The sequence below is a fragment of the Cinclus cinclus genome, chromosome 20 (assembly GCF_963662255.1).
Source record: "Cinclus cinclus chromosome 20, bCinCin1.1, whole genome shotgun sequence".
In the NCBI taxonomy this organism is placed as follows: domain Eukaryota; kingdom Metazoa; phylum Chordata; class Aves; order Passeriformes; family Cinclidae; genus Cinclus; species Cinclus cinclus.
This window is the reverse complement of record NC_085065.1, coordinates 11,981,243-12,007,633: the sequence shown is the minus strand read 5'-3', so window position 1 is coordinate 12,007,633 and position 26,391 is coordinate 11,981,243. Positions and strand designations below refer to the sequence as shown.

Sequence of the window (26,391 nt, the reverse complement as noted above, 5' to 3'; positions counted from 1 at the left end):
TGGGTGGGCAACTCCAGCCCGGAGCTGCAGCCCCAAGGGCAGTCCGGGCTGGCAGGGCTGGCACAGATCCTGCTGGGCTCTGCCAGGGCTGCCCCAGCCTCAGCTTTTCTTCCAGGAGCTGTAGAACCTCACAGCGAGCTGTGTTTGTGTTTAAACGAGCCAAAGAAAGGGCGTGCGGAGCCCGGAGTGCCGCGCTCGGGCCGGGCCAGTGCCCGGGGCAGGATGTGCCCCTGAGCTCCAGCCAGCCCCACTGGTCTATTTTTATGACCCATGCAGAGTGACCCGGGGATTAATCAGCCAACCCAGGAGGACAGGCTACATTGGGTTTGAAATTCTTTAGTGCTTGTAATAACTCAGGTGAGTCTCTTTGTTCTCGTGAGCTGTAATTTTTCATTTGACAGGCAGCGTCCCTTGACAAAACAGCCAAACAGCCACATCCAAACACACCCAGCCCTGGGACGTGGCACCGAGCCCCTCCACCTGTCCCTGCCCCACTCCCAGGTGACAATTTCCCCGCTGCAGCAACTCCGGGGCACTTTGGCCAGACCAGTGTGCTCAGTGTTCAATGCCAGGGGCGAACGATGCTGACCATTGACCCCCTCCTGCCCTCCCAGGCTCGGGACAGCTCCGGGTCCCCTCCCAGCCTCGGGACACCGTGTGCCACCTCCCCCCCGTGCCCAGCAGCCGCCCAGGTGTCCTGGGAGCAGCGCAGTCTCCATCTGGAGGTGTGTGCGGTGCTCTGCTCCCTTGTCTCAGGGTTCCAGGAGCGGGATCGGGTTCCCGCGGGGATTACAGAGCGTGGATACGGGACTCGGTCTGCGTTCCGCCCTGCTCCCTTCCCCCGGCAGCGGGAGGCAAGAGGATGTGTCAGCTCCAGGCTAAAGAGGCTTACCCGGACTAGTTACCTTCTCGAGGGGCTATTTTCGGCTGTTCAGCTGCTAATGCAAGGCTCAGGGAAGGACTGAGGAGACGCCACGTGAGGGTCACTGCTCCTGGGATCCACTTCCCTCTTCTCTGGGGACCCAAGCTTGGCTGCTTTTATGTTCCTTGGGTTTGTTTTTTTCAGATGGCAAGGACTGTCACAAAGGAGGATCTTGGGGACAAGTCAGAAGGACTTTTGAAATGCACTGCCCTGTCCAATGTGTGACTCGTAGCCATTTCCACTGCAGGGAAATCCCAAAGCTGCTTCCAGTGCTATCCTAGGCACTGCCAGAGGCCTCCAGGTTGGCTTCACTGACCCTGTCTCCCCCAGACAAGCTCAGATGGTTGTGGATCTCCAGTGTGAGTTAAATAATGGCATGACAAGTCAATGGACAGGCTGAAACTGGAACTGGGTTGCTGGAAAGTGAGCCCTGCTTGTCCTTGGGAGCATCTGGGGAGCAGCTCCATCCCTTTGTGTCCCTGACTATGGCAGAGTGGGGTCAGTGTGTGCCAGGGGCAGTGGGGAGCACAGGGACACACACCTGAAGTCTCCTGCTGGCAGAGGGATGCTCAGGGCACACCAGGCATGGCAGAGTGGCCAAGGGTGGCAACTGGTCCCAGGGATGCACACCCAGAGCTGAGCCCTGCTTCGAACTGAACCCAGCTTATTCCACATGCTGGAAAGCTGCAGTGCAGAGTCTTTAACTAAATGAATCCTGAGTGATTTCCACATTGCTGAATGACATTTTAATAGTGGAAAAATAACGCTCAAAATTATCTATTTCATCTCTTCCTATTGTCTTTTACTGGCTGGGAACGAGTGCTGCAGCAAAACCAGCTCTGGCTCCTCTGGGAGGGGTTTGCTGGAGCCTCCCAGCCCACGGCAGGCAGTGGCAGGCGAGGAGGGGCTGTTCCCTTGTGCCCAGCACTCCATGAGCCCAGCAGGGGCTGTCCCCGTGCCCAGTCCTGCAGGCTGGCAGGGCTGCCCACACCTCACAGCGCTCCCAGGGGCTCCGGCTGCCCCAGCACCAGGAGCAGCCACGGTGCTGCCAAGGCCTCACAGCCATGCCCATCCCACAGGGGCTGGCAGGTGGCAGAGGGCAGTGTCTGGCTTCTGCTGTCCCCCTGGGGAGCTGGCACCTGTCCTGGTGCCACCAAGTCACTCTGCAAGGAAGACGCTTCTGGCATTTTCTGACGGGTGCTTTTTCTGACCTGAATTCAGCCAGTGCCACTTGGAGCTTCCATCTGGATGGAGCCATGGAGTGCTGCCACAGGTCCCCAGGAGCAGAGCCTGGGGACAGCAATGCAGCTCCAGCACCCAGCACAGCTCTGAGTGGCTGCAAAAGGGGGGAGCTCAATCTGGGGACAGTGTCTGCTGTCCCCAACCTGCACAGCAATGAACACACAAACGCCTCACACAAACTTTTATTATCACTGAAACATCACAAACTTTGACAAAGTCCCTGCCCCATAGCAAAGCAGCTCCAGCCCTTACACGAGGTGTCCCTTGCCAAACCCCAGCTCACAGCTGCAGCCTCGGTGCCACCACAGCTGGGCCGATTCTCAATTGTGCCTTTCTAAGTGGGTTTCCCCACTGCTCTCATCCAGGGGGAGGTTTCCATCCCCTGGATGAAAGGCACACAGATTGGGAGCTGAACTGTCCCTCTGCCACTCAACAGCCAGCCCTTGGCACATTTCCTTCAGTGGGTCAAGGCTTCTCTCATTCAGGAACGGCGCGTGCTCCTGGCTGGTGCTGGTTCACACGGAGCTTCAGCCTCACTTCCCAGCAGGAACAGGGCTCCAGGACAGGCTGTGGGTAAAGCTTTGCAGAAGGATTTTGAGAGAAATGTGCTTGTCAGGTGCAGGAACCCACCCAGCTCTGCCCGAGGACACTGTGGTTCCACATGTACCGCTGAGGGCACAAACATTCCTGAGAGGCAGGGCTGGGAAGCGAGCATTGTCCTGCCCAGGACAGCAGTGTGGAGGGGGTGAGGGGGAGCAGGACAGCCAGGGAAGGCTGCAGAGGGATGCAGGGAGGCACAGCCTGCTGCCACCTCAGCTCCTTTTCTACCTCCACATGGAAACCTCTCCCCTGGCTCCGTTTGGCACAAATGCTGGCTCAGGACACACCTTTGGAGGCCATGGAATTTGGTAAGAAACTTTGGCAACAGGGCTCAAGGCCCCAACTCCACTTCTGGCCGGAAAAATTTACAGCAGACATGGGGAGAAACACTGTCCTTTCAAAAACACCCCGAGGGAAACCTTTATCAGAGACAGCTCAGCAAAAAACGACTGCAACAAGGCAAGTTTCATTTTCACTTTGGGATGTGGGACAGGGAGCACCCCTGGCACTGACTAAAGAGCCTAAAACTCACACAGAGTGTGTGTGCCACAGGCTGTGGCAGTGACAGGCAAGGACAGCAAATATTCAGTAATTGAGGAGAGCCAAAGGAAACACAATGGGAAACATACTGGAAACAACAGACTGAAGTATTAAAGTCTGCAGTTGTCAGCATAAAGAAACAGCTTTGCTGTAATGTCAGAGAATCTTAGAATGGTTTGGGTTGGAAGAGACCTTAAAGCTCATCCCATTCCACCCCCTGCCATGGGCAGGGACACCTCCCACTAACCCAGGCTGCTAAAAGGCCCATCCAGCCTGGCCTGGGACACTTCCAGGGATCCAGGGGCAGGCACAGCTTCCCTGGGTATCCTGTGCCAGGATCTCATCTACCTCCCAGGGAAGAATTCCTTCCCAATATCTCATGAAGAAAGAAACTTTGGGCAGTGCTCTGAGACCTGGGGCAGTACATTTTCTATAAAAATGGAAAAAAAAATCATCCCAGCCAGTGTATCCTATAAAACCAGAAAAGGCCAGAGACAAGACTTCGAGGTCACTGGTCCTTCCTTGCTGACAAAGCAAACACCTTCCCTGCAATCCCAACGGTCTGCAGTTTTATTTTTGGCAGATTATAATTAAAATGGCTTTTATGGCTTTAAAAAGAAGCCACCAAGCTGCAGGTTTTGGTTGAAGCAGAGAGCGTGGTGTGCTCCGGGTGAGGGGACAGTGGCCGTGGCTCTGCTCCTGCCACCTGCCCACCAACACTTCTGGGCAGCCTTGGCTCCCCCGAGTGCTCTCCTTCCTCACCAGCAGGTAAGAAAGTTCTGGTTGCTAACCAGTCCAGTCCTAGAGGTGGAATAAAAAGTCCTTGTTAAAACCTAGAAAAACTTGTTTCTAACAAAATCAAATCCAAACACAGTTCCCGGGTCGATGCCTTTCTCTCAGGTTCCACCACCCATGCAATGGAACTTCCCCTGTAGAGCAATTTCATTCCTCTTCCACTCCACACCTTTCAGTCTTCTCAGGAGTCTTGACAAGCTATTCCTCCATTTCTTTCTTCAACACTTTTTTCCTATGCACATCCTTCCTGCCCTTCCCTTCCGCCGTCGCACCCTGTTCCTCTCAGCTATTTTCGGAAGGTGAAGACATCCCGTGTTTTCAGGCCCTTCTTGCCTTCACTTCCTGGTTTAGGAGAAGACTCTTCCACCAGCCCCCCGTACGGGCAGCTCTCGGACTCGGGGTGGTGGCCAGAGCACTCCACAGCAGGGATGAAGCCACTGTCCCACATGCCTGTCCCACACAGCTTGCAGAGGTCGTGCAGGCTGCAGGGGATGCGGGGCAGCAGGTGGAACTGATAGAGCAGACTCCTGGCCTAGAGGGAGAGGGAGGGAAAACAGTCAGCCCTCACCAGGGGACCATCACAGAGAGATGAGCTGGCCTCCCACCCAATCCTCCTGCTTGGCTGCCTGGGCTTCAGCGAAGGTGTGTCCTGCCAAGCACCTGAGGTTACCCCAGGCGCCGGGGTCAGTGGCAGGTCACAGGGGCTGCCACACACCACAGCTCACCCCATGGCCCCAGTCACTGCCAGCTGAAAGGGAACGGGCACCACGGCACCAACAGCTCTGTCTCCAATTCCCTGAGCAGGTTATCCAAACAAGGGTTATCCCAACCACACTGTCACCTCCCAAGCACTCAACAGCTGCCTCCTCCTGCTGCAGACCTTGTTTCCAGGAAAACAGCAGCATGCCACCCAGGCAGCCACAGGGATACAAGAGATGCAAAGCTGAAGGAGCAGTCCCTGGTTTTCTGAATACTCTGGCTCATCTCTGGACCTTGTCCCACATGAGCACCTGGGCATTTACCTTCCTGAGTACGAGCTCCCCGTTCATGTGCATGGCCAGGTTGCCAAAATGCAGCAGCATCTGGTCAGTGGCCAGCTGCTGCTCGATGACGTCGTCCCCATAAATCACCACGATGGCCACGCAGATGAAGAGGTGGAAATAGTCTGTCTGCAATGGGAACACAGGGGCTGCTGTACAGCAGGTGGAGGCAGAGCTCTGGCTTCACCTCCCACCATCCACAAGCAGGCCCTTGGTGAGAGATTTTGCTCCCTTCAGTTCTGCCTGGAGGTGAGAACGTGAGTTACTGGTGACCTCTGAAGCACGGCCAAGCCAAAGCCTCTTTCCTTCACAGCCCAGCAGCAAGGTCTGCACCAGTGTTTGCACCACAGAGAAGATTTTTGGGAAGACACTTCCCAGCTGTGTAAGAGAAGCCTGAACTTCAGAAGTGGGTGTTCAGCATTTTCTGAAACACCTCCTTGTGAGGCCGGACATCCCCAAGGGAGAGAGGCAAGCAGAGCTCCATCTTCCTGCTACGTAGATGAAATCTGCCACAGTCACAGACCCGATTTATTTTGTCTACTTTGGTGCTAAGAGGCTTTCTGGAGATCCTCAGGGGTGAGGACTCAGCCAGGACGTGCCGTGCCTCACCTGGTAGTGTGCCCAGCACGCTTCCCACATGCGCAGCGCCTCGGCCTCGGGGAACTCCCGCTTGAAGCAGAGCAGGATCCAGCGGTGGCAGAAGAGCATCTGCAGCCCGTCCTCTCCCAGGGCACTCAGGTGCTGGTGGAAGCGGGGCTGCATCAGCCGCAGCAGCTCACGCAGGTACAGCTGCAAAAGAAGCCCTGGGCTGGAGCTCCCCTCAGCACCCCGGGGAGCCAGAGCTGCAGAGCTCTTCTCTCTCAGCTGCCATCTCACAAGAAGGATGGATGTGTGTGCCTCTGAGCGCCTCAGTCACACAGGATCAATTCTACCCACCATGTATTTACGTAGAATCATAAAATCCTAAGGGCATTTACCTTTCTGTAAATGGAACTGACCCACAAGGATCATGGAAGTCCAGCTCTTGACCCTGCACATGACAACCTCAAGGATCACCCCAAGGATAGAGCGGCTTTGGAGTGTGATTTGGCATGCTGGAACCTTCCAGCCCAGAGAACTGGGGAGAGGAGAAGCCATGACAGGGCTGAAGGGAGCCCAGCACCCAGCCTCACCAGCTGCTTCTCCATGTCCTCATCCCGGGGGGAGCTGATGAAGATCGTGTTCTGCATCAATCCAACAAAGCACCAGAAAGTATCCGACTCATCCAGGACCTCTGCCAGGAGTGGGGCCACCAGGTCAGACATGCCCTGGGAGTACCCAATGGCTGGGTTAAATACTGCATAGTTCAGCAAAATCCTCCTGGAGCAGAGACAGAAATGGAGAGGGGATAGGTGAGGGCAGGTGACAGCACCATCTCAGGGCCAAAGACACAGGGTGAGGCGCTATAACACAAACAGGAAAATCCTGCTGCAAACCACAGTATTGCAGCATAAACTTCAGGAAAAGGTTTGGCATTTACAGGTATGAACAGGAAATGAAAATTTAAAAATATTAAGAGGACAGAAATAGAGGGCCCATGGGAAAGGAGAGATGATGCCAAACACATCCAAAAAGCTCCAAGCCATGCTGTTGGATGAAACCCAACTCTTTTGAGGTCACACCTTTACACTCTCATGGAGCAAACTCTGGTGTGCTTGTCATGTACCCCATCAGGAGAAACACAAAGGCCTGGCACAGCACCTTTGCCTGTGTGTGCAGGGAAGCTCAGGGATGGGAGCAGGTTTATAGGATGGAGAAGGGAACTAGAGCAGCAGTGGCAGCACTGGGGAAGGCCTTGCTGTTGCATCCCATAGTTGCAGATGCACGGTGGGTGCTGTGCAGCAATCCCAGGCAGCCTGGGCTGGGGGCTGAGCAACTTGTCTCTACACTGAGCAGGATGTGGCTTTTTGGACACTGGGATCAGACACTTCACCGCATGGTCTCCACGTTGGGGTTGTTCTCCCCTCGGAAGAACTGGTTGCTGCGGTCAGTCCTCACGACGTCCTTGTCCACCGTGAACTGCACCTGGCGCCAGAAATCCTTCTGCTCATCTGGAGTCATGGACAGCCTGGAAAGCACACAGCAGCAGCAGAGGGTTACCAAGAGAGGAATGTGATTGCCACAGTGAACAAAAAGCCTCATTTCAGTCTTAGTTTGCAGAGGAAAACTATTCCTGTACCGAGTTTCCTTAGCACCTGACAGACCAGGGGATTGTCCAGAACAGTGGATTGTCTGTCCCAAGGGATTACTGGAAGGAGCCTCTAGGGTTATCAACAGGATGACACAATGTGTTTGCTGCAACAAACACTTCAGAAGCATCAGACTCTGCTCTCCACTGCTCCTTGGAACTCAGCACACCAGAACTCAGCACTCTGGTTTGATTGTCACCTGATTATTAACAATACTGTCCCTCTTCAGCTTCAATGCACCCATCTCCATTTAACAACACACAATTTGTGCATTAACAACCTTCTGGGACTGCATAATCCTTCTCATCCCTTATTTTTATGTGCATTTTATGTATAAAGAAATATAAGATCCCAATTTCACCTTCAGTGTTCTAACCTGAGCCCTGCCTGTGAGGCTTCCCTGTGTGGCACTGACAAGGCTGTTTCCAGAGCCCAGGTTAGGAAATGTCTGAGCTTTGTGGCATTGGCTCCAGAGCCTCAGGAGGTCAGCAGTGCCCAACACACCTCCTTCACCATCCCTCCCACTCTCTACTCCAGCCTCTCCTGATGCAAAGGATGCAGGGACTGGGGTGTCACTGTGACGTCCAGCCCAAGGAAGATGAGCATGGCAGGATGGTGATGATCTGTTACCTTTTCTCCTGGATCTCAAAGTACTCTTTCCTCTTCTGCAGCCTCAGTGCCTCCCTCTCTTCAGAGGTGGACTTGTAGCTGTAGTAGTGCAGCAGAAAGGGCCACACCTCCCCACGTAGGGAAATATCAATCCCACCAAAGAAAATAGCCTGGAAGAAGGAGCAAAAGTTATGGCTGGTACAGTTTTAGCATTCCCATAAACAGCAACAAGCAACTGCCCGCTGCTGTGCTTTGGTGCCTCTGCAGCTCTTTCCTGACAAGTGACGCCTTGATTCAAGCTCCTGCAATTTGCACATGTTTAGAGGGAAAGTGCTGGCCCTCTATTCCCAGACCAGACACAAATCAGGCTCATTTCAATGTCAATAACCACCCCCGGAGAGGCTCTATGATTAACGTGTCGTTCTCATGTCACGGCTTAATCCCAAATCCTGGGGACTCTGCACTGCACTGCAAACTTCCCTCTCAGGGCCCGGGCCCAGTGCTCCCCTCAGCCCTGTTATTTCATACAGCAATCTCAGTTTAAACAATCTCGGTTCATACAATCTCAGTTCATACAATCTCAGCTATTTCAACCATCTCAGTTCTTTCAGCAATCTCCAGTGCTCTCTGTGACTTGGTCACACATTCTGCAAACACAGCAGGCACCGGGCACTTTGGTTTATTGATTCCAAATGGCAGCAGAAGTGGGACAGCTCCTGGGTCAGAGAAATGCTCCACCAGCACAGAATCACAGAATTGTTAGAGCTGGAAGGGACCTCTGGAGATATCCAACCCAACCCCCCTCACCAAGGTAGGGTCACAGGTGCAAAGGAACATATCCAGGTGGGAATCCAATCCCACTGCAAGACCTCCAGCCAAGGCTTCACTCACCAGTCTCCGCCCCCCCCCCCTCCAAAATCCCAAAACCCCCAAATCCCAAAAGCCCAGCTCCTGCCACTCCTGCAGCTCCCCCTGGGGACTCACAGGGGAGAACAGAGGAGTTCTCACCTTCCTCAGCTTGTACTCCTCCTCCACCTGGCCGGCCTCGTTGAGGTGCTGCAGCCAGGCAGACACGTCCAGGCGCCGGGAGGAGTTCTCCTCGGGGTGGGTCTCTGAGGAGGGCAGCTTGGGCCGGCGGATGGAGAACTGCATGCAGGTTTTCTCGTCTGCAAGCTGCTGAACGGGGCACAACAAACCACAGTGCAGCAGGAGCCAGGGAGGGCAGCACAGGGTGAAAGCCAGAGCAGGGAAACCTCTGCATGGTTCATGTAGGATTAAACACTGAGGAGCACTTGGGGAGGTTTTGTTGTGTTTTTAAAAATTTTTTAAAATTCCAACCATTACAAAAACGAGAGTGATTAGAATAATTAAAATCCACCACGAAATAGCTTAATCTTAAAAAAAAAAATTAGTTTCTGCTCCTCCTCCAATCTTATCCCTGACCTGAAACTGAATTAATGCTGCTTACAGCAAAACTTGCCCCTGCCAGGAATGCCTGCAATAAATTACATATGATTGGCCATATACAAAGGGATTGCTGTTAGGAGAGCAGGGAACTGTGCTGCCAGGCTCTCTGAGGGCACTCAGGATCCCAGTGCAAGGCTGCAGCTGACATTTAATTTAAAAATCAAAGGTTGCTCAATGCAAAAAGTGAGCCCATGCGACCGTAATAAGAAAAGCAGCGGGGGGCTCTGTGGGAAGGATGGAAATTTAAAAATCACTGTTTCTAATAAGCACATACAATATCTTAAACAGATAATTAAAGAGCTCTTATCACATTTGTATGTAGATTGAACAAAATACGGCAAGATGCCTTGTCAAAATATTCTCCAAACAGAATGTTATGCATCACAAGATGGATGAAAGGCTCTGACACAATTTCCCACCTATCTCTTCAGATTTCCAGACACCTTCTGTGCCTAAAGGACAGTGCTGACCTGTTAGGTCTAGCAAAATCACTACCCAAGTAAGTCTTCTGGATGATCTTCCCCCGTATTCCACAGGTAGAACAGGAATGGATGGAGACAGACAAGCCCTAGAGAGATCTTGAGTCTGGCTTGCATTTCCTAAACAACCAAGCACCTGGAACCTGCCTGACCCGGTGAACCAACCCAGGTGTGAAACACCTGGCCCCAAGAGTACCTGGTCCTTGAGATGGGTCTCTGTGCAGTACTTCCACTGCTGAAACACCTCGGACAGTTTATCCAGGCCACCGTGGTGAAAATGGAAGATCTTGTACTGGCTCTCCCTGCTTGCCACCACCAGCTGCCCACAGGTACAGGCTTCATCACTGTAGGAACAATGGAGAACAGCCTGCAGGGGCCACCCAGCACAAGGAGGGACCAGCAGGGACACGGACCCTTGGGGAGGGGTGATGCAAAGTGGTCACAAAGTGCCACACCCAGCTGCCCCCTAAAACAGGGCACAGAGGCAGCTTTGCATCTCTGGGACTCGCTGATCCCTATGGGTCACTTGCAGTTGAGACATTTTATGACTGTATGATATGGTCATGGTGACAATTTTCTCCACTTGTGCCTGGTAACAGCACTATTTTTACCCTTCCTTCACATGAAGGAATAAAAACTTGTCTTCCCTGGAGAAAAAACCACAGGAAGTCTGCCCCAGAAACATTAAAGCAGTACACAAAGTCAGCTCCTAGGGATGCGCAGACTTGCTCACACACAGCTTTGTCCAAAGAAACAGGGAGTGAGAGCAAAAAGAGGGAGTAAAAATGTTTTTGCAATAATTTGAAATCAATTTTGTAATAATTTGAAAGATAACTGAAGAGGCTGAGAGCTGCAAGACTTTAGAGAAGCCTGGTGAGGGACGGCAAAGGAAAAGGTACCACAGATAAAGATGTTTTTCATATCCCCAGGTTATTTGAAGCATTTATGGTATGACAGCTAAGAGCAACCTTTACTTTACTAAAAATAAAATCCTTTCGTCTCTGTAACTGCAATTCAGAGGCTCTCCTTGGGAAGGCTGACACTTTCCTGGAGACAATGGTTCTGGAAGGGCTTCCAGGTAGGATTGCAGAAATCAGCTCTGCCCAGAGCCCCAACATGGAGCATGCACAGCTCACACACAATTCTCACAGCTCACACAATTCACACACAATTCACACACAAAGATCAGCTCACACACAAGGATCCAGTACCTGAAAAAAAGGCGAAGAGATCTCATTTGTCCCAGGTCTACTCTGAAGACACCACACACCTGCTCGAGGGCAAATACCTTCTGCTGTTCATCCCATCTGTTGCTCTGTGTTTGCCCATTGTTCTCCTGGAACTGGGCACTGGTGTCCAGGCTGGAGGCAGAGCTGGTGGAGCAGATCATGCGATTGTCACACGTGTCCCTGTGGACAGAGCATGGGGACAAAAATCCCATCAGCCATGCAACAATCACAGATGCTCCATGTTAAAAACCTTTAGTCAGAGTTCTGAAACTGGCACTCATTCACCAACTAAATTATTTTTATTTAAATTAATTCCCTACCATCACAAAAAGCGTCCTGGTTTTGGCCTTTTCCTAAAGTTCTCCCACACAGAACTGGGGAGAGCCAAACCCATTCTTCAAAACACCAACTTCTGAGAAATGAAAGCAAAGAAGCTCAAGCAATGCCCTCAGTGTCCAGCTCAGCCACTCCACACCAGGATGGGGACAGGAGGAATGAGCACGTTCCAACAGCAGCATGAACCTGGGATCTCATCTCTCTTTGACCAGTAAGATCCAAAGATGTTTCCCCTGAACTTGAGTTTCTCATTACACTTCTGCATGTGGATCTGCCAAGCTTGGATTCATGTCTATAAACTGCAGACAAATGGTACAACCTGCAATCTTGAAACTTGGGAAACCTAAGGATTGGGAAATCACACCTGAGCTCTTCAACCCACTGAAAAGGAGAGAAAGTGAACGCAACCCAATCCACCCCAGATCTCCAGCTTTAAATGCAAACTGAGTTCAGACTCAAAAAGCCCCCATGTCCCCACCAGCCCCCATCCCAAAAGAAAAATATCAGTGCTTTGGGAATTAAGTGAATGTGAAACTGTGACCCCTTGGCTCGTGAAAAGGCCAATGCACGTGAACAATCTCGGCTCGGGCTCTGAATGGGCTCTGCTGTGAAATTGGGGTTTGCCAGACAAGGCCCGGAGCAGGTACAAAGCAGCCCCCTGCAAGGCCACTTTATGTGGTGTTTTCTAATCCTCTTATCCAACAATGTGGGCACTGAACGCTGGAAATCACACACTCAGCATGCACTTCACATCCCTGTGCTCCAGGGCCTCTCCCACAGGGACCAGCCTCACGGGCAGCACTGCCCCACGGCCAGGGCAGCACATTCCGAGGGACAGGGCTCTGCACAGCCCAGCCACGGGGGCACATTTCTAACCAAGCCCTGCTCCAACGTGTGACTCAGATGCCCCGGCCCCCTCTGCTCCTGTGGCAATGTCTGGGTCAGACCAAGGCTGGTTGACCCCAGCTAAAGGAGCAGCTTCATGGCTCTCTGGGAAGTTCTGCTGCTCCAGGTTTTGGAAAGAAAGGAGCAAAGCAGAACTCACATTCAGGCCACTGGGAGGATAAGGACTCGGGATGTGGCAATAGGGATCACACCACACATCCAAACTCACTCCAGGTTAGACACTGACCACAGGCACAGCTGTACACCATCCCCTGCCTTGGGGATTTTTTCCATTAAGATTGTATTGGTCTTTACGGAAAAACCAAGCATTACTTTCTGATAAAGTGACAAAATGTAACACTTTCTAAAACACTGAGTATCCAGCACGAATACAAATATAACAAGAGTCTTGGTACAAGACACTTGGGCTGGACTGCCTGCTAGGAGCAGCTGGTATTTATGGAGCAACACTTCGTAACAGCCACAGCTGGTTACACAGGATTTTCTTGGAAGAGATGACTCAAACTAACTCAAAGACCAAGCAGAGGCAACCCATTTTCTAAAACTCTTGCAAAGACGAGCTGGTCAGTACGCCAAAGGGCTGGAGGATGGGTTGGTGTGAGGGCCATGCAGGTCCTGGTCACTGGTCCACATGCCAGTTCTTCAAAAACATCATCTGAAATGACCAGCAGAAATGTCCAGAGAGGTCCCAAGAAATAAGTTACCAGTAGAGCTGGGCAGGGTGGCTTTGATGCTGGGCATTCCGTAGCTCCTCAGCACAGCACGGCATTTCCAGCTGCAGCTCCCTGCGCTCCAAAACCCAAATGTGCCCCAGATGCAGCAGCAGCCAGCTGAGACCTGCGGGCAGGAGAGCCCGGGCACAGTCCTGGCACTGGGGGAACCTCCGGAAATGCTTGTCCAAGACAAATGTTTACAGTTGCCATCCAGCACCGGTGACAAGCTCGCACACGCATCCCACAGGCACGGCAGAGTTTTGTGCCAGTGGGTTCAGCCCTTCCAGGCTGCAAGAAGCACCAGGGGTGAGCAGAGTGCCTCAGCCGGTGCAGCCCGGGGAAATTCCGATGTTCTCATTGATGTAGGGGGGAAATCTGAAAGAGACATCTGTGGCCTCCCTGCCTTCCACAGGGGTCAATGGACACACACCTTCACACTCAGGACAGATCAGAGACCTCGTGCTGGTGCTCACTGAGTCACCGGGGAAATTCAGAAAAAACCCACGCTGTGTCTAAAATGACTTTTTCTTGTACGTATTGATTGAAAAAAAAACCCTGAAGATACTCTAATCTCCAGATTACTTTAAAATAAGATTTTAATATTGAAATCCTTCTGTAGGTCAGTAACAACAAGCAGTATGACCTCTGCTAATTTTCTGGGGTTTGGAGAGTCCTCTAACCATGCACTCAAGATAGACAAATGCAGAGGAAGAGTTCATTGTTGTCAGACTAGTGTATCTGTTGGATGAGGAATTTATCCCAAAGCACCCCATAAAAGCAAGAGCTGAAGCACTGCATCGCAAATAGCCAGAGGAACATTCCAGAGAGACTTTGGGTTGTGGGATCCAGGAAAAACAGAGCACCAGCTAGTACACAGCACTGGTCAGCAAAACAAGTGCAGTGAGCCACGGGAATAAAAGGGACAGGAAAAGAAAGCAAGGAGGATTAGAAAACCTGGATCAGGAAATTCCAGGCCATGCTCGTGTGTTCAGTTCAAGAAGGTCATGGAGGGGCTGGAGCATGTCCAGGGAAGGGAATGAGGCTGGGAAGGGGCTGGAGCACCAGGAGAGGCTGAGGGAGTTGGGAAAGGGGCTCAGACTGGAGAAAAGGAGGCTCAGGGGGACCTTCTCATTCCCTGACAGAAGAGTGGAGCCAGCTGAGGGTCAGGCTCTGCTCCCAGGAAACAAGGGACAGGACAGATGGAGACAGCCTCAAGGTGTGACAGGGGAGGGTCAGGTTGGATACTGGGGAAAAATTCTTCATGGAAAGGGCAGTCAGACATTGGTACAGGCTGCCCAGGGCAGGGGTGGAGTCCCCACCCCTGGAGGGATTTAACAGCCCTGTGGATGTGGCACTTGGGGACATGGGTGGTGCTGGGGGAATGATTGCACTGGATGATCTCTGAGGGCTTTTCCAACCCAAACGATTCTGTGATTCCACTGCAGCCTTTTGGCCTCAGCCAAGTCCCACCACTCTTGTCTCAAAACATATCCCAATCCTGCCAGGGAGCAAGACCAGGGGCTGATGCCACTCAACAATCAACTACAGCAGCCAACCATATCCACATTCCTCGAGCCTTTGTAGCCCCAAGGAGCCACCACCTCCTTCCCACCCCATGGGACCTCTTGCACACCCGGCTCAGACACTGCAGGTGAGACTCAGCCTGCAGCAGTGGGACCCAACTCACTGTTCCAAAGCCCTGGAACACACCTATGGCACAGAGAGAGCTAAACTCAATTATTATTTCTGTTCCAGAGACCTGCCCTGATTACCTGGGAAGCCAATTTCAGCAACAAAGACCTAATAACTCATTTTACGATGTGATGTGACAAATACAATTACGAAAGAGAAAGGGGCTGAAGGCTGCAGCCATGATGTGGCAGCTACCCAAGCTGTCAGCGTGCACCACCTGATTCCCAGAGAGCCTCCTGCCAGAGCCAGCCCTGCTGCTGGAGCTGGCTCTCCATCACCCCTGCACTAACGCAGGCTGTCACTAATAACAGCTCCCACAGCCCCAGCATTCCTGCACGCCGGCTTGGGACCATCATTTACAGACAATGAGTATCATCATAATGTATGAGCATCCATGTAATGGGAATTACATGCCCCTTTTCCTCCCCAGGGGTTAGCATTTCTCTGTTTCTCCACTATTCCCCACAGGCACTGACCTTCTGGGTTCCTCTTCTTCCCAGCAAGGTGAAACAGCTCCTGGCAGCATCAGCTGCTAAGACAGACAGCTTCAAACAAATAATCTGCCAATAGTAGTTCAAAGCTACCCTGAAATGCCTAAAAATTTAGTGCAGTGGCTGTACAGAGTGAGGTAATATTGAGTATCTGGAACCCAAATCCATTGTTCTGATAAAAAAGTGTCCTTGAAAATATACATATATTATAGACTGAAACATCCTGAATTCAGTGACATGAAAGACATGCACAGGAAACCATATTGGTAATTTAGGATTAAAAAAGAGGTGTTGAAAGGACCCTGCTTGTTGTGCAGAACAGGGCTGGAAGGAAACTCAGAGGACAGCACCAGCTTCCCACAGAGTGTGGCCACACAGAGCCAGCCACGGACAGGGAAATGCTGCTGTCACACTCTGACCAGCACAGACGAGTAACCAGGTTAAGAATTGTGTTAAATCCAGCCTTTGGCTGAAAACATTTGGAACTTGAAGTTTCTGTGCCTCAGGGAACCCGAAGAGAATTGATTTCCACTGACCACAGTGACCAGGGAACAAGGCGTTGGATAGCCTGGATTTAGAAAGCCTAGCCAGGATTTCTAAAATTAAATGTCAAAACATCCTCATGTGGAAGCATTTCTATACATCTGCAAACACGTGGGAAACAAATGTAACAATTACTCCTATTTGTCGGTGAAACCTGGGAAAAACTACTCGGGCTGTTACAGTACAAAGTACACGGATGTCAACATGGACTTTCCAAGAGCTTGTTCCACAGGCTTTCCATTGATCTGTTTGCTTTCAAAACATAAATTTCCCCACGTTGAACTGCACTAAATGCTATTTAGTAGCTAATTAACTTTCTGTGCTGAAAACCTCCTGTAATTGCACTTCTTTCACCTTTTTTGAGCCCGTGTCCCCCGGGGAACCCAAGCTGTCCTACGGCATTTGTTCTGCTCATTTCTATCTCACAGGCACAAGTTCCTCGCTGACACCAGGCTGCCAATCACGGCGGCAGAGGTCACTGGAGACCAAATTAGGAGCACTCCGTCTCTGACAAACTTGCTTGGCTTAGCTTGTTGTAAAGGGAAAATAAACAGTTACGAAAAATAATTGTATCCTCTCAAGCAGGGCACCGGGAAGCAGATCCAAGTCAGCGCATTGTTGTTAGTCACTCCTCGCATTCCTGTTTTCAACGACATCCAAGGAACAGGCTGCTTACATCTGGCAAGGGCTGGAGTCCCTCACCTCGCACCCAGCACAGGGTCCGTGGCCATGAGCCGTGTTCAGGGACTGCCCAGGCACCCTCTGACCTTGGGCTGAAACAGCAAGTTCACCGTCAGGGACGGGGCTGGGAATTACCAGCAGCTCTGCCAGCGCCAAGCCTGCCAAATAAACCGCTGTAACACGGCGAGGGACTCGCGGAAACCCGATTATGCAGCTTTGCCTTCTGACGGGTGTAATTGGTTTGTCCTTGAGAAATAAAGATCAAACCGATTTGTTCTGCTTTACGGGGCTATTGCAATCCGTGTTCCCAGCACCCTGCCCGCCTTCCCAGAGCTTCCCAGAGCTACCTGGCACAGGTGGAACATGCATCTCCATCCCAGACCTTGGTGACAGCAGCGGCCGGGGGGCACCCACCGTGCTGCCCGAGAGGGGTGAGAGCCTCGCCACACTGGGGGCTTTGCTGCTCCTAATTCATCCCTCCAAGCCCTCGAGGCCGAAGGGGAAGCTGAGCAATTCCAGCCAGCAAGGGGGCATTGGAAAAACAGCCCCGTGGTCTCTGAAGGGTCCCCCCCAGCGCTGCGAGTTAAAGCAAAAAGAAAACCAAACAAACCCAGAGTTCTTGAGTTAATTATTTCGAATGTAAATGGGAAAGGAAAAAAAAATAAGCAGAAGTTTGTGGTGAGCTAATGGGTGTTTTAATCTCTTTTTCCCCAAAGTTTGGAATGTGATGCACATCTACCTCCAGCTAGCAGACAAATAATCCACTTTCACAGCTAACACTTCCACACAGGTGCAGCTGCTCAGGTGAACCCAAGAGAGGACTTTTTGTTTTTCTCTGTGACTTCCTGTGGCAGGGAGAGAGAGAGGGGGCAGAATGAGAAGTTTGATGCTTAGGAATAAAATACACACAGCTCTGAGCAGCCAAACACAACAAACCACTCAGAGCCGAGTGGACACTGCTCAGGGATGCAAATGTTACCTTCAGTTTAATGGAGGAAAATGTTCCAGAAGCTCAGTGGCAGATTTTTACAATCCATACGGAGTAGGGGCACCCCATGCCTGGGTTTACACTCATTAATAAATCAATCTAAATGCAACACTTAAAAAAAAAAAAATTCCTTAGATGGAAAAAGCGATTTCTCAGCAAAGCCCAAAAAAGAATGTTTGCTTTTCAGCCCATTCCAGCCTGGAGAAGGAGACCTTTCTTCCCCATGTTTATTTTATTTTTAAAATCAATGGATTATTTTGCTTTTTTTTCTTTCAGTTCAATCCATGCAAAAATAAAATTCTCCCCTAATTATGCTAATTATAATCAAGCCTTCAAACCGCTGCTCCCTTGAAAGACCTGCCCATTACCTTTGTTCTTATATTCCTGGCTCTAAGCACTGAACTGGGAATTTCAGGGGGACATTTTAGTGGCAAAGTTAATCAACTGTCCAGACTCTGCTGCTGCCCCAGCATGAGTTGAGCCAGCACCACCCAGGGAGGATTTCACTGTTTCCACAAGACAATGCGGATTTCCCAAGGGAAGAGCTTGCTTCAAGTAGCAGAAAAGGGAGAGGAAAGAGGAGCGCTGCCTAAAAGCATGTTTCAGAGTTATTGTAAATGCCTAATGCTGGGATAATTGCGAGGCCCGAGCCAAGGAGACAGAGGCCGTGCAGATTTATTTGCATATACTGTGGTGCTTTGGAGGGGACATGCTCTTTATTTTGATTCACTTAACGCAATTCTTCCCTCACAAAGCTGTGGATACCTGCCAGTGCCATTTATCTCTGCTCTCCATTCAGATTTCTGGGCGTTGCGATTGTAGAAATAAATAAAAGAAGTGTGAGAAATATCCAGGGAAAAGGTGAAAGCAGCCCTGGGGAGAAGGACGAGCTGGTGATGCCCCTGAACCCCCTGAGCCGGGCTGAGCCCCAGCGTGGGCAGCAGGGCAGGGGGGATTTGTGCCCCTGTGCCCCCCAGGTGAGACCCACCTGCAGAGCTGCCCCAGCACAGCAGGGACCTGCAGCTGCTGCACTGAGCCCAGAGGAGCTGCAGGATGAGCCCAGAATGGAGCAGCTCTGCTGGGAGGAAAGGCTGGCACAGCTGGCACTGGTCACCTGCACAGGAGAAGCTTTTTGGGGTGAGCTCAGCGTGGCCTTGCAGAGCCTGCAGGAGCTGACAAGAAACGAGGGGAGAGACGATTGACAAACGATGGAGGAACAGGACAGAGGCGATTGGTTTCAAACTGAGAGTCGATTTAGATCAGACATGACAGAGAAATCCGTTCCTGGGAGGGTGGGCAGGCCCTGGTACAGGGCGCCCAGAGCAGCTGCGGCTGCCCCTGGATCCCTGGAAATGCTCAAGGCCAGGCTGGACGGGGCTTGGAACAGCCTGGGACAGTGGCAGATGTCCGTGCCCAGGCCGGGGTGGCACTGGATGGGGTTTAATGTTCGGGTTTAACCGGAACCATTCCGGGGCTCCGCATCTCCCGCCTGGGCCGCGCTGAGGGGAGGGGGGGGGCAGGACCGGGGTCCCGGCTGGGCACAGCGCGCCCCCTGGCGGCCCCGCCGCGACTCCGACCGGGCCCGGACCCGGCCCCGACCGCGGGCACGGCACGGCACGGCACGGCACGGCACGGCACGAAACGGAACGGAACGGAACGGAACACGGGCATGGCACAGCACGGCACGACATGGCATGGCACGGCACGGAACGGAACGGAACACGGGCACGGCACGGAATGGAACACGGGCACGGCACGGAACGGAACGGAATGGAACACGGGCACGGCACAGAACAGAACGGAACACGGGCACGGAACGGAACAAGGGCACAGCCCGGCATGGAACAGAACGGAACAGAACACGGGCATGGCATGGAACATGGGCATGGCCCCGGCCCCGATCACGGGCACGGGCACAGCCACAGTCACGGTCATGGCCATGGTCACAGTCACGGGCACGGGCCACGGTCACAGGTGCGGGCACAGCCATAGTCACAGTCACAGCCACAGCCACGGCCATGGTCACAGTCACCGTCACACTCACAGGCACCGGCAATGGCAGTGACCCACGGTCATGGGCCACGAAAAAGCCACAGCAGCCACAATCTCCACATAAAGTCACGGCAGCCCTGCCCACACAGCTGCATCCCAAGCAGGAGTTTGGGCATTCCCCACTGTCCTGAGGAGACCTGAACCCCATCCGGTGTCCCAGAGGCCTGGGGGGCAGAGGGCACCCCCCTGTCACCTCCTGGCTGCTGCTCCTGGCCCTGGGATCTCCCTCCTCGACCACCCGCTCTCGCTGCCTCCCCAACACCCTAAATAAAGAGCTTCACGGACCCCCTTAGCCGTAGTTCCCGATCCCAAGTTAGCTGTCACTATTTTCTTCCAACGCAATCTGGCAGCAACCCAACAGAGGGAAGAAACAAACCTGCTATAATTAATGTTCTTGCTGTTCAAATATTTATATAAAGCAAGATAGAGCCGTATGCCTTTGCAATCTCTTGGATCTGTCCAACCTTCTCAGCTTTGCAGCCGGGAACAAGTTTAATTGATTAGGCAGTGCTGCTGATGGCTCAGGCCAGCTCCCCTTCCCAGTGCCCAGCTCCACACGGACCACCCCTGCCTTAGGGAAGCTTACACAGACCCCACCATGCAAACAGAAGGGATAAAGGACCATCCTTCTGATGGAAGAAGAATTTCTGTATGTTTTTTCCTGGGCATGGGCTTGGGTACAAATGGAATTAGGAACTTCACTGTCTTGTATCATAAGTGGCACCAGTTCAGGCAAGTCCTGGGGAATCGACATCTGCACGAGGTACCCCCCTCGCTCCTCCCCAGGGCTGAAATAATTCAAAACTCAGATGCTGCAAGAAGTTACAGGAGATTTTGAAGTCTGTGACCAATTCCCCTGGTTCCAATATAATCACTTCTGTTACAACAGCGATGAATTCCCAATCTCTTGACTCCAGATCTCCTGCCAGTTCACACTAATTTCAGCTCATTTCCCTCATAATTTTGCCTCCTGTTTTAGCTGCAGAGGTCGGAACGGCTCTCAGCCCTTCAGGTGAGCTGCCAAAACAAGATGATGCAATGCTTGCACTGCTCCCAGAGCAGCTCATTTACTGATGAGCTCCCGGGAAGCGACTTAACAACAGGATGTGCAACACATCCGTAAAAATTGCATCAGCTGCGACGCCAAAGGAGATTTTGCCTGTGCTGTGAGCTTTGCCTGGGCTGTCTGTGATCGATCTGCCATATTAATTCATGTCTGCTGAAGAACCTGAGAACTCACCATCATCCAGCTCCATTATGACAGTGTTTCGTTATTTTTATTACTGGCTGCTAAAACAATCGATGTCTCATGAAAGATGTTTCCTTCCTGCATTGATTCCACCTTGACCACATCGCTTCTGCTCGTCCTTTGCAGCCTGAGCTGTGGGAGCACTGCTGGCCTCTGTCCCAGCACCTGTGGGGCTGCTCATGGAGCTCCAGCCTCTGGCCAGATGTTGCCCCAAGTTCCACTCACACAATTCCAACACTGAGGCTCCTCAGTCCAAATTTTTACTGTATTGGCCAACATCCCAAGGTGAAGTGAGTGAATCTTCAGCATTGTTGTGGTGCTTGTCAGATATCAGCAATCCCAGCTGAGGAGTGAAAAGCTTCCAGCAGCCCAAGCACCCATGGAAGCTCCTGTTATCCAGGGATCACTCTTGCACAAACCAAACCAAACCCCACTCACAGAGCACTAAGTGCTTCCACAACTGACTGTATAGATCTGATGTCATGGGCAGTTCAATAACTCCAGCAACATCAGTGGATGGATATTACAGAAGTGTCAGAAGCTGTTTGGTTGCCTGGATGTAACAAAAGCCTTTTAGTTTCAATTTACTAATGGGGAAAATGGAAGCAGAGGAATTTCCCAGGGCAGCAGCAAGCCAGAGCTGGGCACAGAGAGCAGCTGCCCTGAACTTGTGTCCTTCAGGCCACAAGGCAAATGTTTCCTGAGAGCCAACAAACAAGGGGGACAGGGGAGGGAGAGAATGGAATGATTTTATTTTCAGAATCCCTCCTTTTCCACAGAAACACAGACCCTGACAAAGCTGCCATCAATGCAAGCATTCCCCACACCAGCTGCCTCTTGCAGGAGCCACATGCTGGGAGCACTAAGGAGTCCCCACAGTTAAGAAGGACACAGACCCCAGGACAGTAAGGTCACCTTTCGTTGAGGGATGAGGGCACCATTGCAGCAGTGTGCCAGGCTGGTCTAAAGAGAGAAGCAAGAGTGTGCATGCTGGTGCTGGGCCACTCCCATTGCTCCCAGCCCGAGGAATTGTGTAAATGGGAGGAGGATGCATCGATCACTGCATGGGACCCCTGGCAGCCTGTCAAGCTGAGAAGCAAAGAGGAAAAAAAACAATGGATACGTTTTTATTTCCTTATGCTCTACCAGTGACTTACAACTGACTTACTCGTTGTGCAACTCCAGGGCTCCCTAGCCCACCTCCCTCCCTCCTCCTGTCCTTGTCCTGCACACACTGCAGTGTCTGTGGCTCCCTCATGCCCAGGGGCCAGGCCACCTCCTCAGGGACACTCCAAGAGGCAGGTAGGACTCGTGACTCCTGGTCACACACAAATTCTGTCAAGCAGCTCGCCCTGATCTCATCTGATCCAAGTGTACCTGTACATCCCAATTCTTTCTCCATTTCTGAGGATATCTAATCACACAGGAAGGTGGCCGGACTGAAATGCAACATATTCCTTCAGCTTCTGCAGCAACTACATGGAAGAGCAGAGCTGTCTGTGCAGCAACTCCCCAGTGCAGAGGGAAACAACCAGAAACAGTCGTTCCTCCTGGCAGAGAGGAGGTGGTGACTGGGAGGTGGGGAGGGAAGAGAGCTCAAACAGTCTGCCAGCAGCACAAACTTTGTTCCCACTCCAATTCTGGCTCAGAGGGGAAGCAGCCAGCAGAAAAACCCAAACCAAAACAAACCCTTAAGAAACAAGGAAGCTGTTCCCATGTTTGTAGTGACTTCTGAAACAGCATCTCCTGTCCCCTAAAACGCTGAGATGAAAGCAGGAAATACGAGATGCTTTTTGACCAGACTTTCTCAAAGGATTCTATGCAAAATCTCCCACTCAACAGCTTGTAAGATCCTGCAGATTCCACGGAGGGCGGCTCAATGGGGAAGAACAAATTGGCACAAAAAACACACACACTGGACAAAACCCTTTCAAGTCAAAAGTCCCAAACAACAAAAGCTCTGTTTTATTAACCTGCTGCCAATTATGACTGTCACGTGCACTGTGTGAAGATTCAGACTGGCACCACAGGAGTTAAAAAGGAAGAAAGCAAAACCAAGCAGGCCCCTGAGCTGCTGTGTGCAGAGCTGGCTCTGCCTGGCTGGAGCTGTCTGGGCTCCAGCAGCAGTGAGGAAAAGCCGGCAGAGGGCAGGGAAATGCCACAGGAATTCACAGACAAGGCAGAGAAGATGCAATAAACCATATTTCCTTCCTTTCCTGGCACTATTTGCAGCTCAGAGAATAAGTGTTGCAGCATACTTAAACCACAGCACTCCTGACTCACTGGATGCTGCCTGGGACCCTCCTGCACCAGCTCCTTGTGGGAGCAATCCAAGCCCACAGCATTCCTGGGCCAGCACGTGGGCTGTGGCCCACGCCAACACTGGGGTTTCCCCAGGATGAGCTCAGCCTCCTGGTTTTCAGCAGCCAGGATGTTATTCTGAACACGTCCCTTGCTCTTCCCACTTCCACTACAGCAGGGTAATAACACATTCTAGGGCACTGAGCTTCACAGTGCCTGTGAGGACAGAAGATACCAGGCCAGGCACATTTCACTCGTGGTCATTGGCATTTCTCTCACCCGCTGACCTGGCAAAGGCTGGACTCTATTACTTGGGATGGGATGGGATGGGATGGGATGGGATGGGATGGGATGGGATGGGATGGGACAGCCACCACTCACCCCACTGCACAGGTGCTGCAGAGATCAAGCCCAGCAAACCCTGGGCACATCCTGAATGCAAAGCTGATACAAAGTCTGACATCACCTCACAGGAGGGGTTTTAAATATCCAGAGAGAATTGAATCCATTAGAATACTTCCTCACAAACCTCATTCTGACTGGCATTCTCTGGGCTTGAGATTAGCTCATAGAGGCAAAATCTCTTCAACTGCCAGTGCAGTCTGTGCATTGCTGACATGCACAATGGAGAATTAATTTCTCCTCATTCCATATGTAGTTTCAAACTTGAGTTGTAGCCTAAATATCAGCCCCATGGTGTTTCAGAAAGGCAGCACATCCATCCTCCCTGAGATGGAAATGACCAACAGGGCAGGGCCCAGAAAGTCAGAGCCACTGGGTATAGAACCAGGGAGTTGTACAGGTGTGCTCCTACTCATTATTCCCTTGCCAAGGTGGCCTCCTTCCCCATGTGGAGTTTACGGCAGGTGACTCCGAGAAGCACTGACGTGCAAGAATGAATATTTATCTGTCTGAAGTGGGACCACATTGTGAACAGCAGCAAAACAAGCTCCCACACGCAGGTTTGGTGTCAACACAGGGCCCGGAGAGGTGCCCACGGCTCAGCAAGTCAGCTGGGCCCTTTGATGTGGCTCTGCATGTGAAGCAACAAGCTCAGATCCTCAGCAGAGCCAATTAGGCCAACAAAGGACCCATTTAATTTAGCAGTGCTGCTTCCAGGGCTCAAGACAGTTCACCTGAAAGAACATACACAGCCCTGGATGTTTGGGGCCTGGGTTCACTGAGCAGAAGCAGAACTGGCTGACAGTTTCCTGTAAATTCCATAGGAGTCTGAAGCAAGACAAGACATTGAGCTCAAAGCCACTGTGAAGTTTCTCAACTTCCTTCAGCGTGTCCAAGCTCAGCACCCAGCACCCAGAAACCAGAGAAAGGATGCACTCACCTGCTTTCACTGTCCAGGAACACAGAACTGCTGCTTTTCCCCAGGGCTTCACTGATGGGAGAGAGGCAGAAGGGGGAAGAGAAGGCATCAGAATCAGAGTCAAAAGTGCTGTCCCTGCTCACATCATCAGCAGACAGCTCCAAGGAGCCCTCGTCCTCCCTGCAGTCCAGGCCCTCCTCCGTGCCCTCCGACCTGTTGTGCTCCTCCTGGGAGCTGACTGTGGACAGGGTCCCCGAGTCGCTGCGGGGCGGCTGCGGGGACGGGCGGGCACCGCTCTGCGACAGCTTCTCCCCTTCCGAGGAGGGCGCCCCATCCCTCACGAGCTGTGACACCGTCAGGATCTCGTCCCCGCTGAGGGTCAGAGCCCCTCTCTGCTCCGGGGGGGACAGGGGCCGGCCCGTGCCCAAGCCCTGGGCGTGGCGGCCGCGCTTTCGGGGCGCTTTGCGCACGGGGGAGCTCTCGGGGGTGACGTAGCGCAGGGCTTCCTCATCCTGCCGCTGGATGCGGGAGTTGGGCACCCAGGCCAGGATCAGCGTGGTTCCCAGCAGCTCGTCCTTCTCCATGTACAAGCACAAATAGCCTGAGAGAGAGCACAGGAGCACCACGTGTGACACGGCGTCGTTCTAAGGGAGCTGCGCAACCCCGAAACTTCCCTTTCCCACCATCTCTCCATCCCTGGAAATGTTCAAGGCCAAGATGGATGGGGCTCTGAGCAACCTGGTTTGGTGAATGGTGCTCCTGCCCATGGCAGGGAGGATCTTTAGGGTCTTCCCTTTACCTTTTCAGGAGATGACCTTTAAGGTCCCTCCTAACCCAAACCATTCTGTGATTCCTGTCCCTTCACTACCACTACACATGGGCAAAACAAAGCCTTTTATTTACCAGGACTCCAGAATTGTGGAGTTGATCGGCATTATTCAGTATTTGCAAATCATTTTGAGTCTGCATGTGGCTTTTGAACAGTCTGAATTTCTCTGGCCTAACTGAACAGAGAAGTGACATGCAAATACTTGGACTTCCTGGACAGATTTACTGATCAAGAGTAAATTATAGAATACGTTCCCACATGAAAACGTTCTACTGTTTCCTAGTTAAACAATTTCAAGTGCCAACTGAACACTGATTTCTCAGGAATATTTATTTTAGCGTAGCTAAAGGGCTACAGTTTTTATGGTAAGCCAATGGAAAAAGAAGTCACCCACACCAAAAAGAAAGCAAGGGTCAGTGTTCAGAGAATAATTCGTTTTGTGAGGCTAAGCCAAGACCCACAGGTCTTTGATGAGGACATGAAAGAGCACAGGAACAGTTGACAATAAAAGGACAGAGCAGGATTTATCCTCATTTCCTCCAGTGCAAGCAGCCACCTTCAGGCTTTTGGGATTTTCCCTTCACCAGTGGTTGCCGAGGCCACTCCAGCAGTGACAGTTACAAGAGGATACTTGGATTTCCTGAACAATTCATGGACATGAATGAGCAACAGAAGTTACTGTCTTCACATGACAGCTTCTGACTGTACAAAAGGACTTACTAAACCAGGTAAATCCATGCTGGACCAGAAGAGAAAGGAGTAATACCACTAATCTTCCTACTAAAAGAAGAGCTGATGGATCAGCTTGTGGATGGTTTTCCTCAGTCTTCCACGAAACTGCCTTGCCCTGTCCCCCACTAGCAGCTCCTCATTTCTTAGAGCCCAAGGTGTGGAACTTGACAGAAGCAACACCCAGGAGAGAGCAAAAGACAAGAATGGGCAGTGTCTGCAACACCCCATCACCTGGATGGTGCTCCCCGATGCCCTGCAGCAGCTCAGGGGGGTGGACACAGACATTGTTCTTGGAGTAGATGATCTCCCCATCGAGCACGGAGGAGCAGCCACCACCACTGGGAGTCAGGGTCAGGAGGTCGGACGCTTTGGAAGAGGCTCGTCGGAGGAGTCGCCCCAGAGACAT

General features: G+C 51.9%; 1 protein-coding gene across 6 annotated transcripts; it reads right to left on the bottom strand.

The window, feature by feature from the left end:
- Positions 1-4,385: 4,385 nt before the first annotated feature.
- On the bottom strand, positions 4,386-26,391 carry TBC1D16 (TBC1 domain family member 16). Of its 6 annotated transcripts, none has more exons than XM_062506287.1 (12): positions 26,217-26,391; positions 24,446-25,025; positions 15,089-15,093; positions 11,134-11,386; positions 10,119-10,266; positions 8,985-9,152; positions 7,998-8,146; positions 7,112-7,246; positions 6,312-6,498; positions 5,749-5,928; positions 5,122-5,268; positions 4,386-4,631 (listed from the first exon to the last, which is right to left on the bottom strand). In XM_062506287.1, the coding sequence occupies exons 1-12, from the start codon at positions 26,389-26,391 to the stop codon at positions 4,386-4,388; spliced, it is 2,373 nt and encodes a 790-aa protein (XP_062362271.1). The 6 variants fall into 6 exon arrangements, with proteins under 6 accessions (XP_062362271.1, XP_062362277.1, XP_062362275.1 ...); XM_062506293.1 differs by lacking the exon at positions 15,089-15,093 and having other exon boundaries at positions 8,985-9,149; positions 11,134-11,331; positions 24,446-24,600; positions 24,754-25,025; XM_062506291.1 differs by lacking the exon at positions 15,089-15,093 and having other exon boundaries at positions 11,134-11,331; positions 24,446-24,696; positions 24,862-25,025.

What these genes read in the sequence shown, in the direction of transcription:
- TBC1D16 (XM_062506287.1), bottom strand. Translation starts at nt 26,391, where the DNA reads ATGTCTCTGGGGCGACTCCTCCGACGAGCCTCTTCCAAAGCGTCCGAC. An exon ending in AGACCCATCTCAAGGACCAG is followed by an intron (nt 9,153 to 10,118) that starts GTACTCTTGGGG and finishes TGCCCCGTTCAG; the next exon opens with CAGCTTGCAGACGAGAAAAC. An exon ending in CGTGCTGGGCACACTACCAG is followed by an intron (nt 5,269 to 5,748) that starts GTGAGGCACGGC and finishes TTCCCATTGCAG; the next exon opens with ACAGACTATTTCCACCTCTT.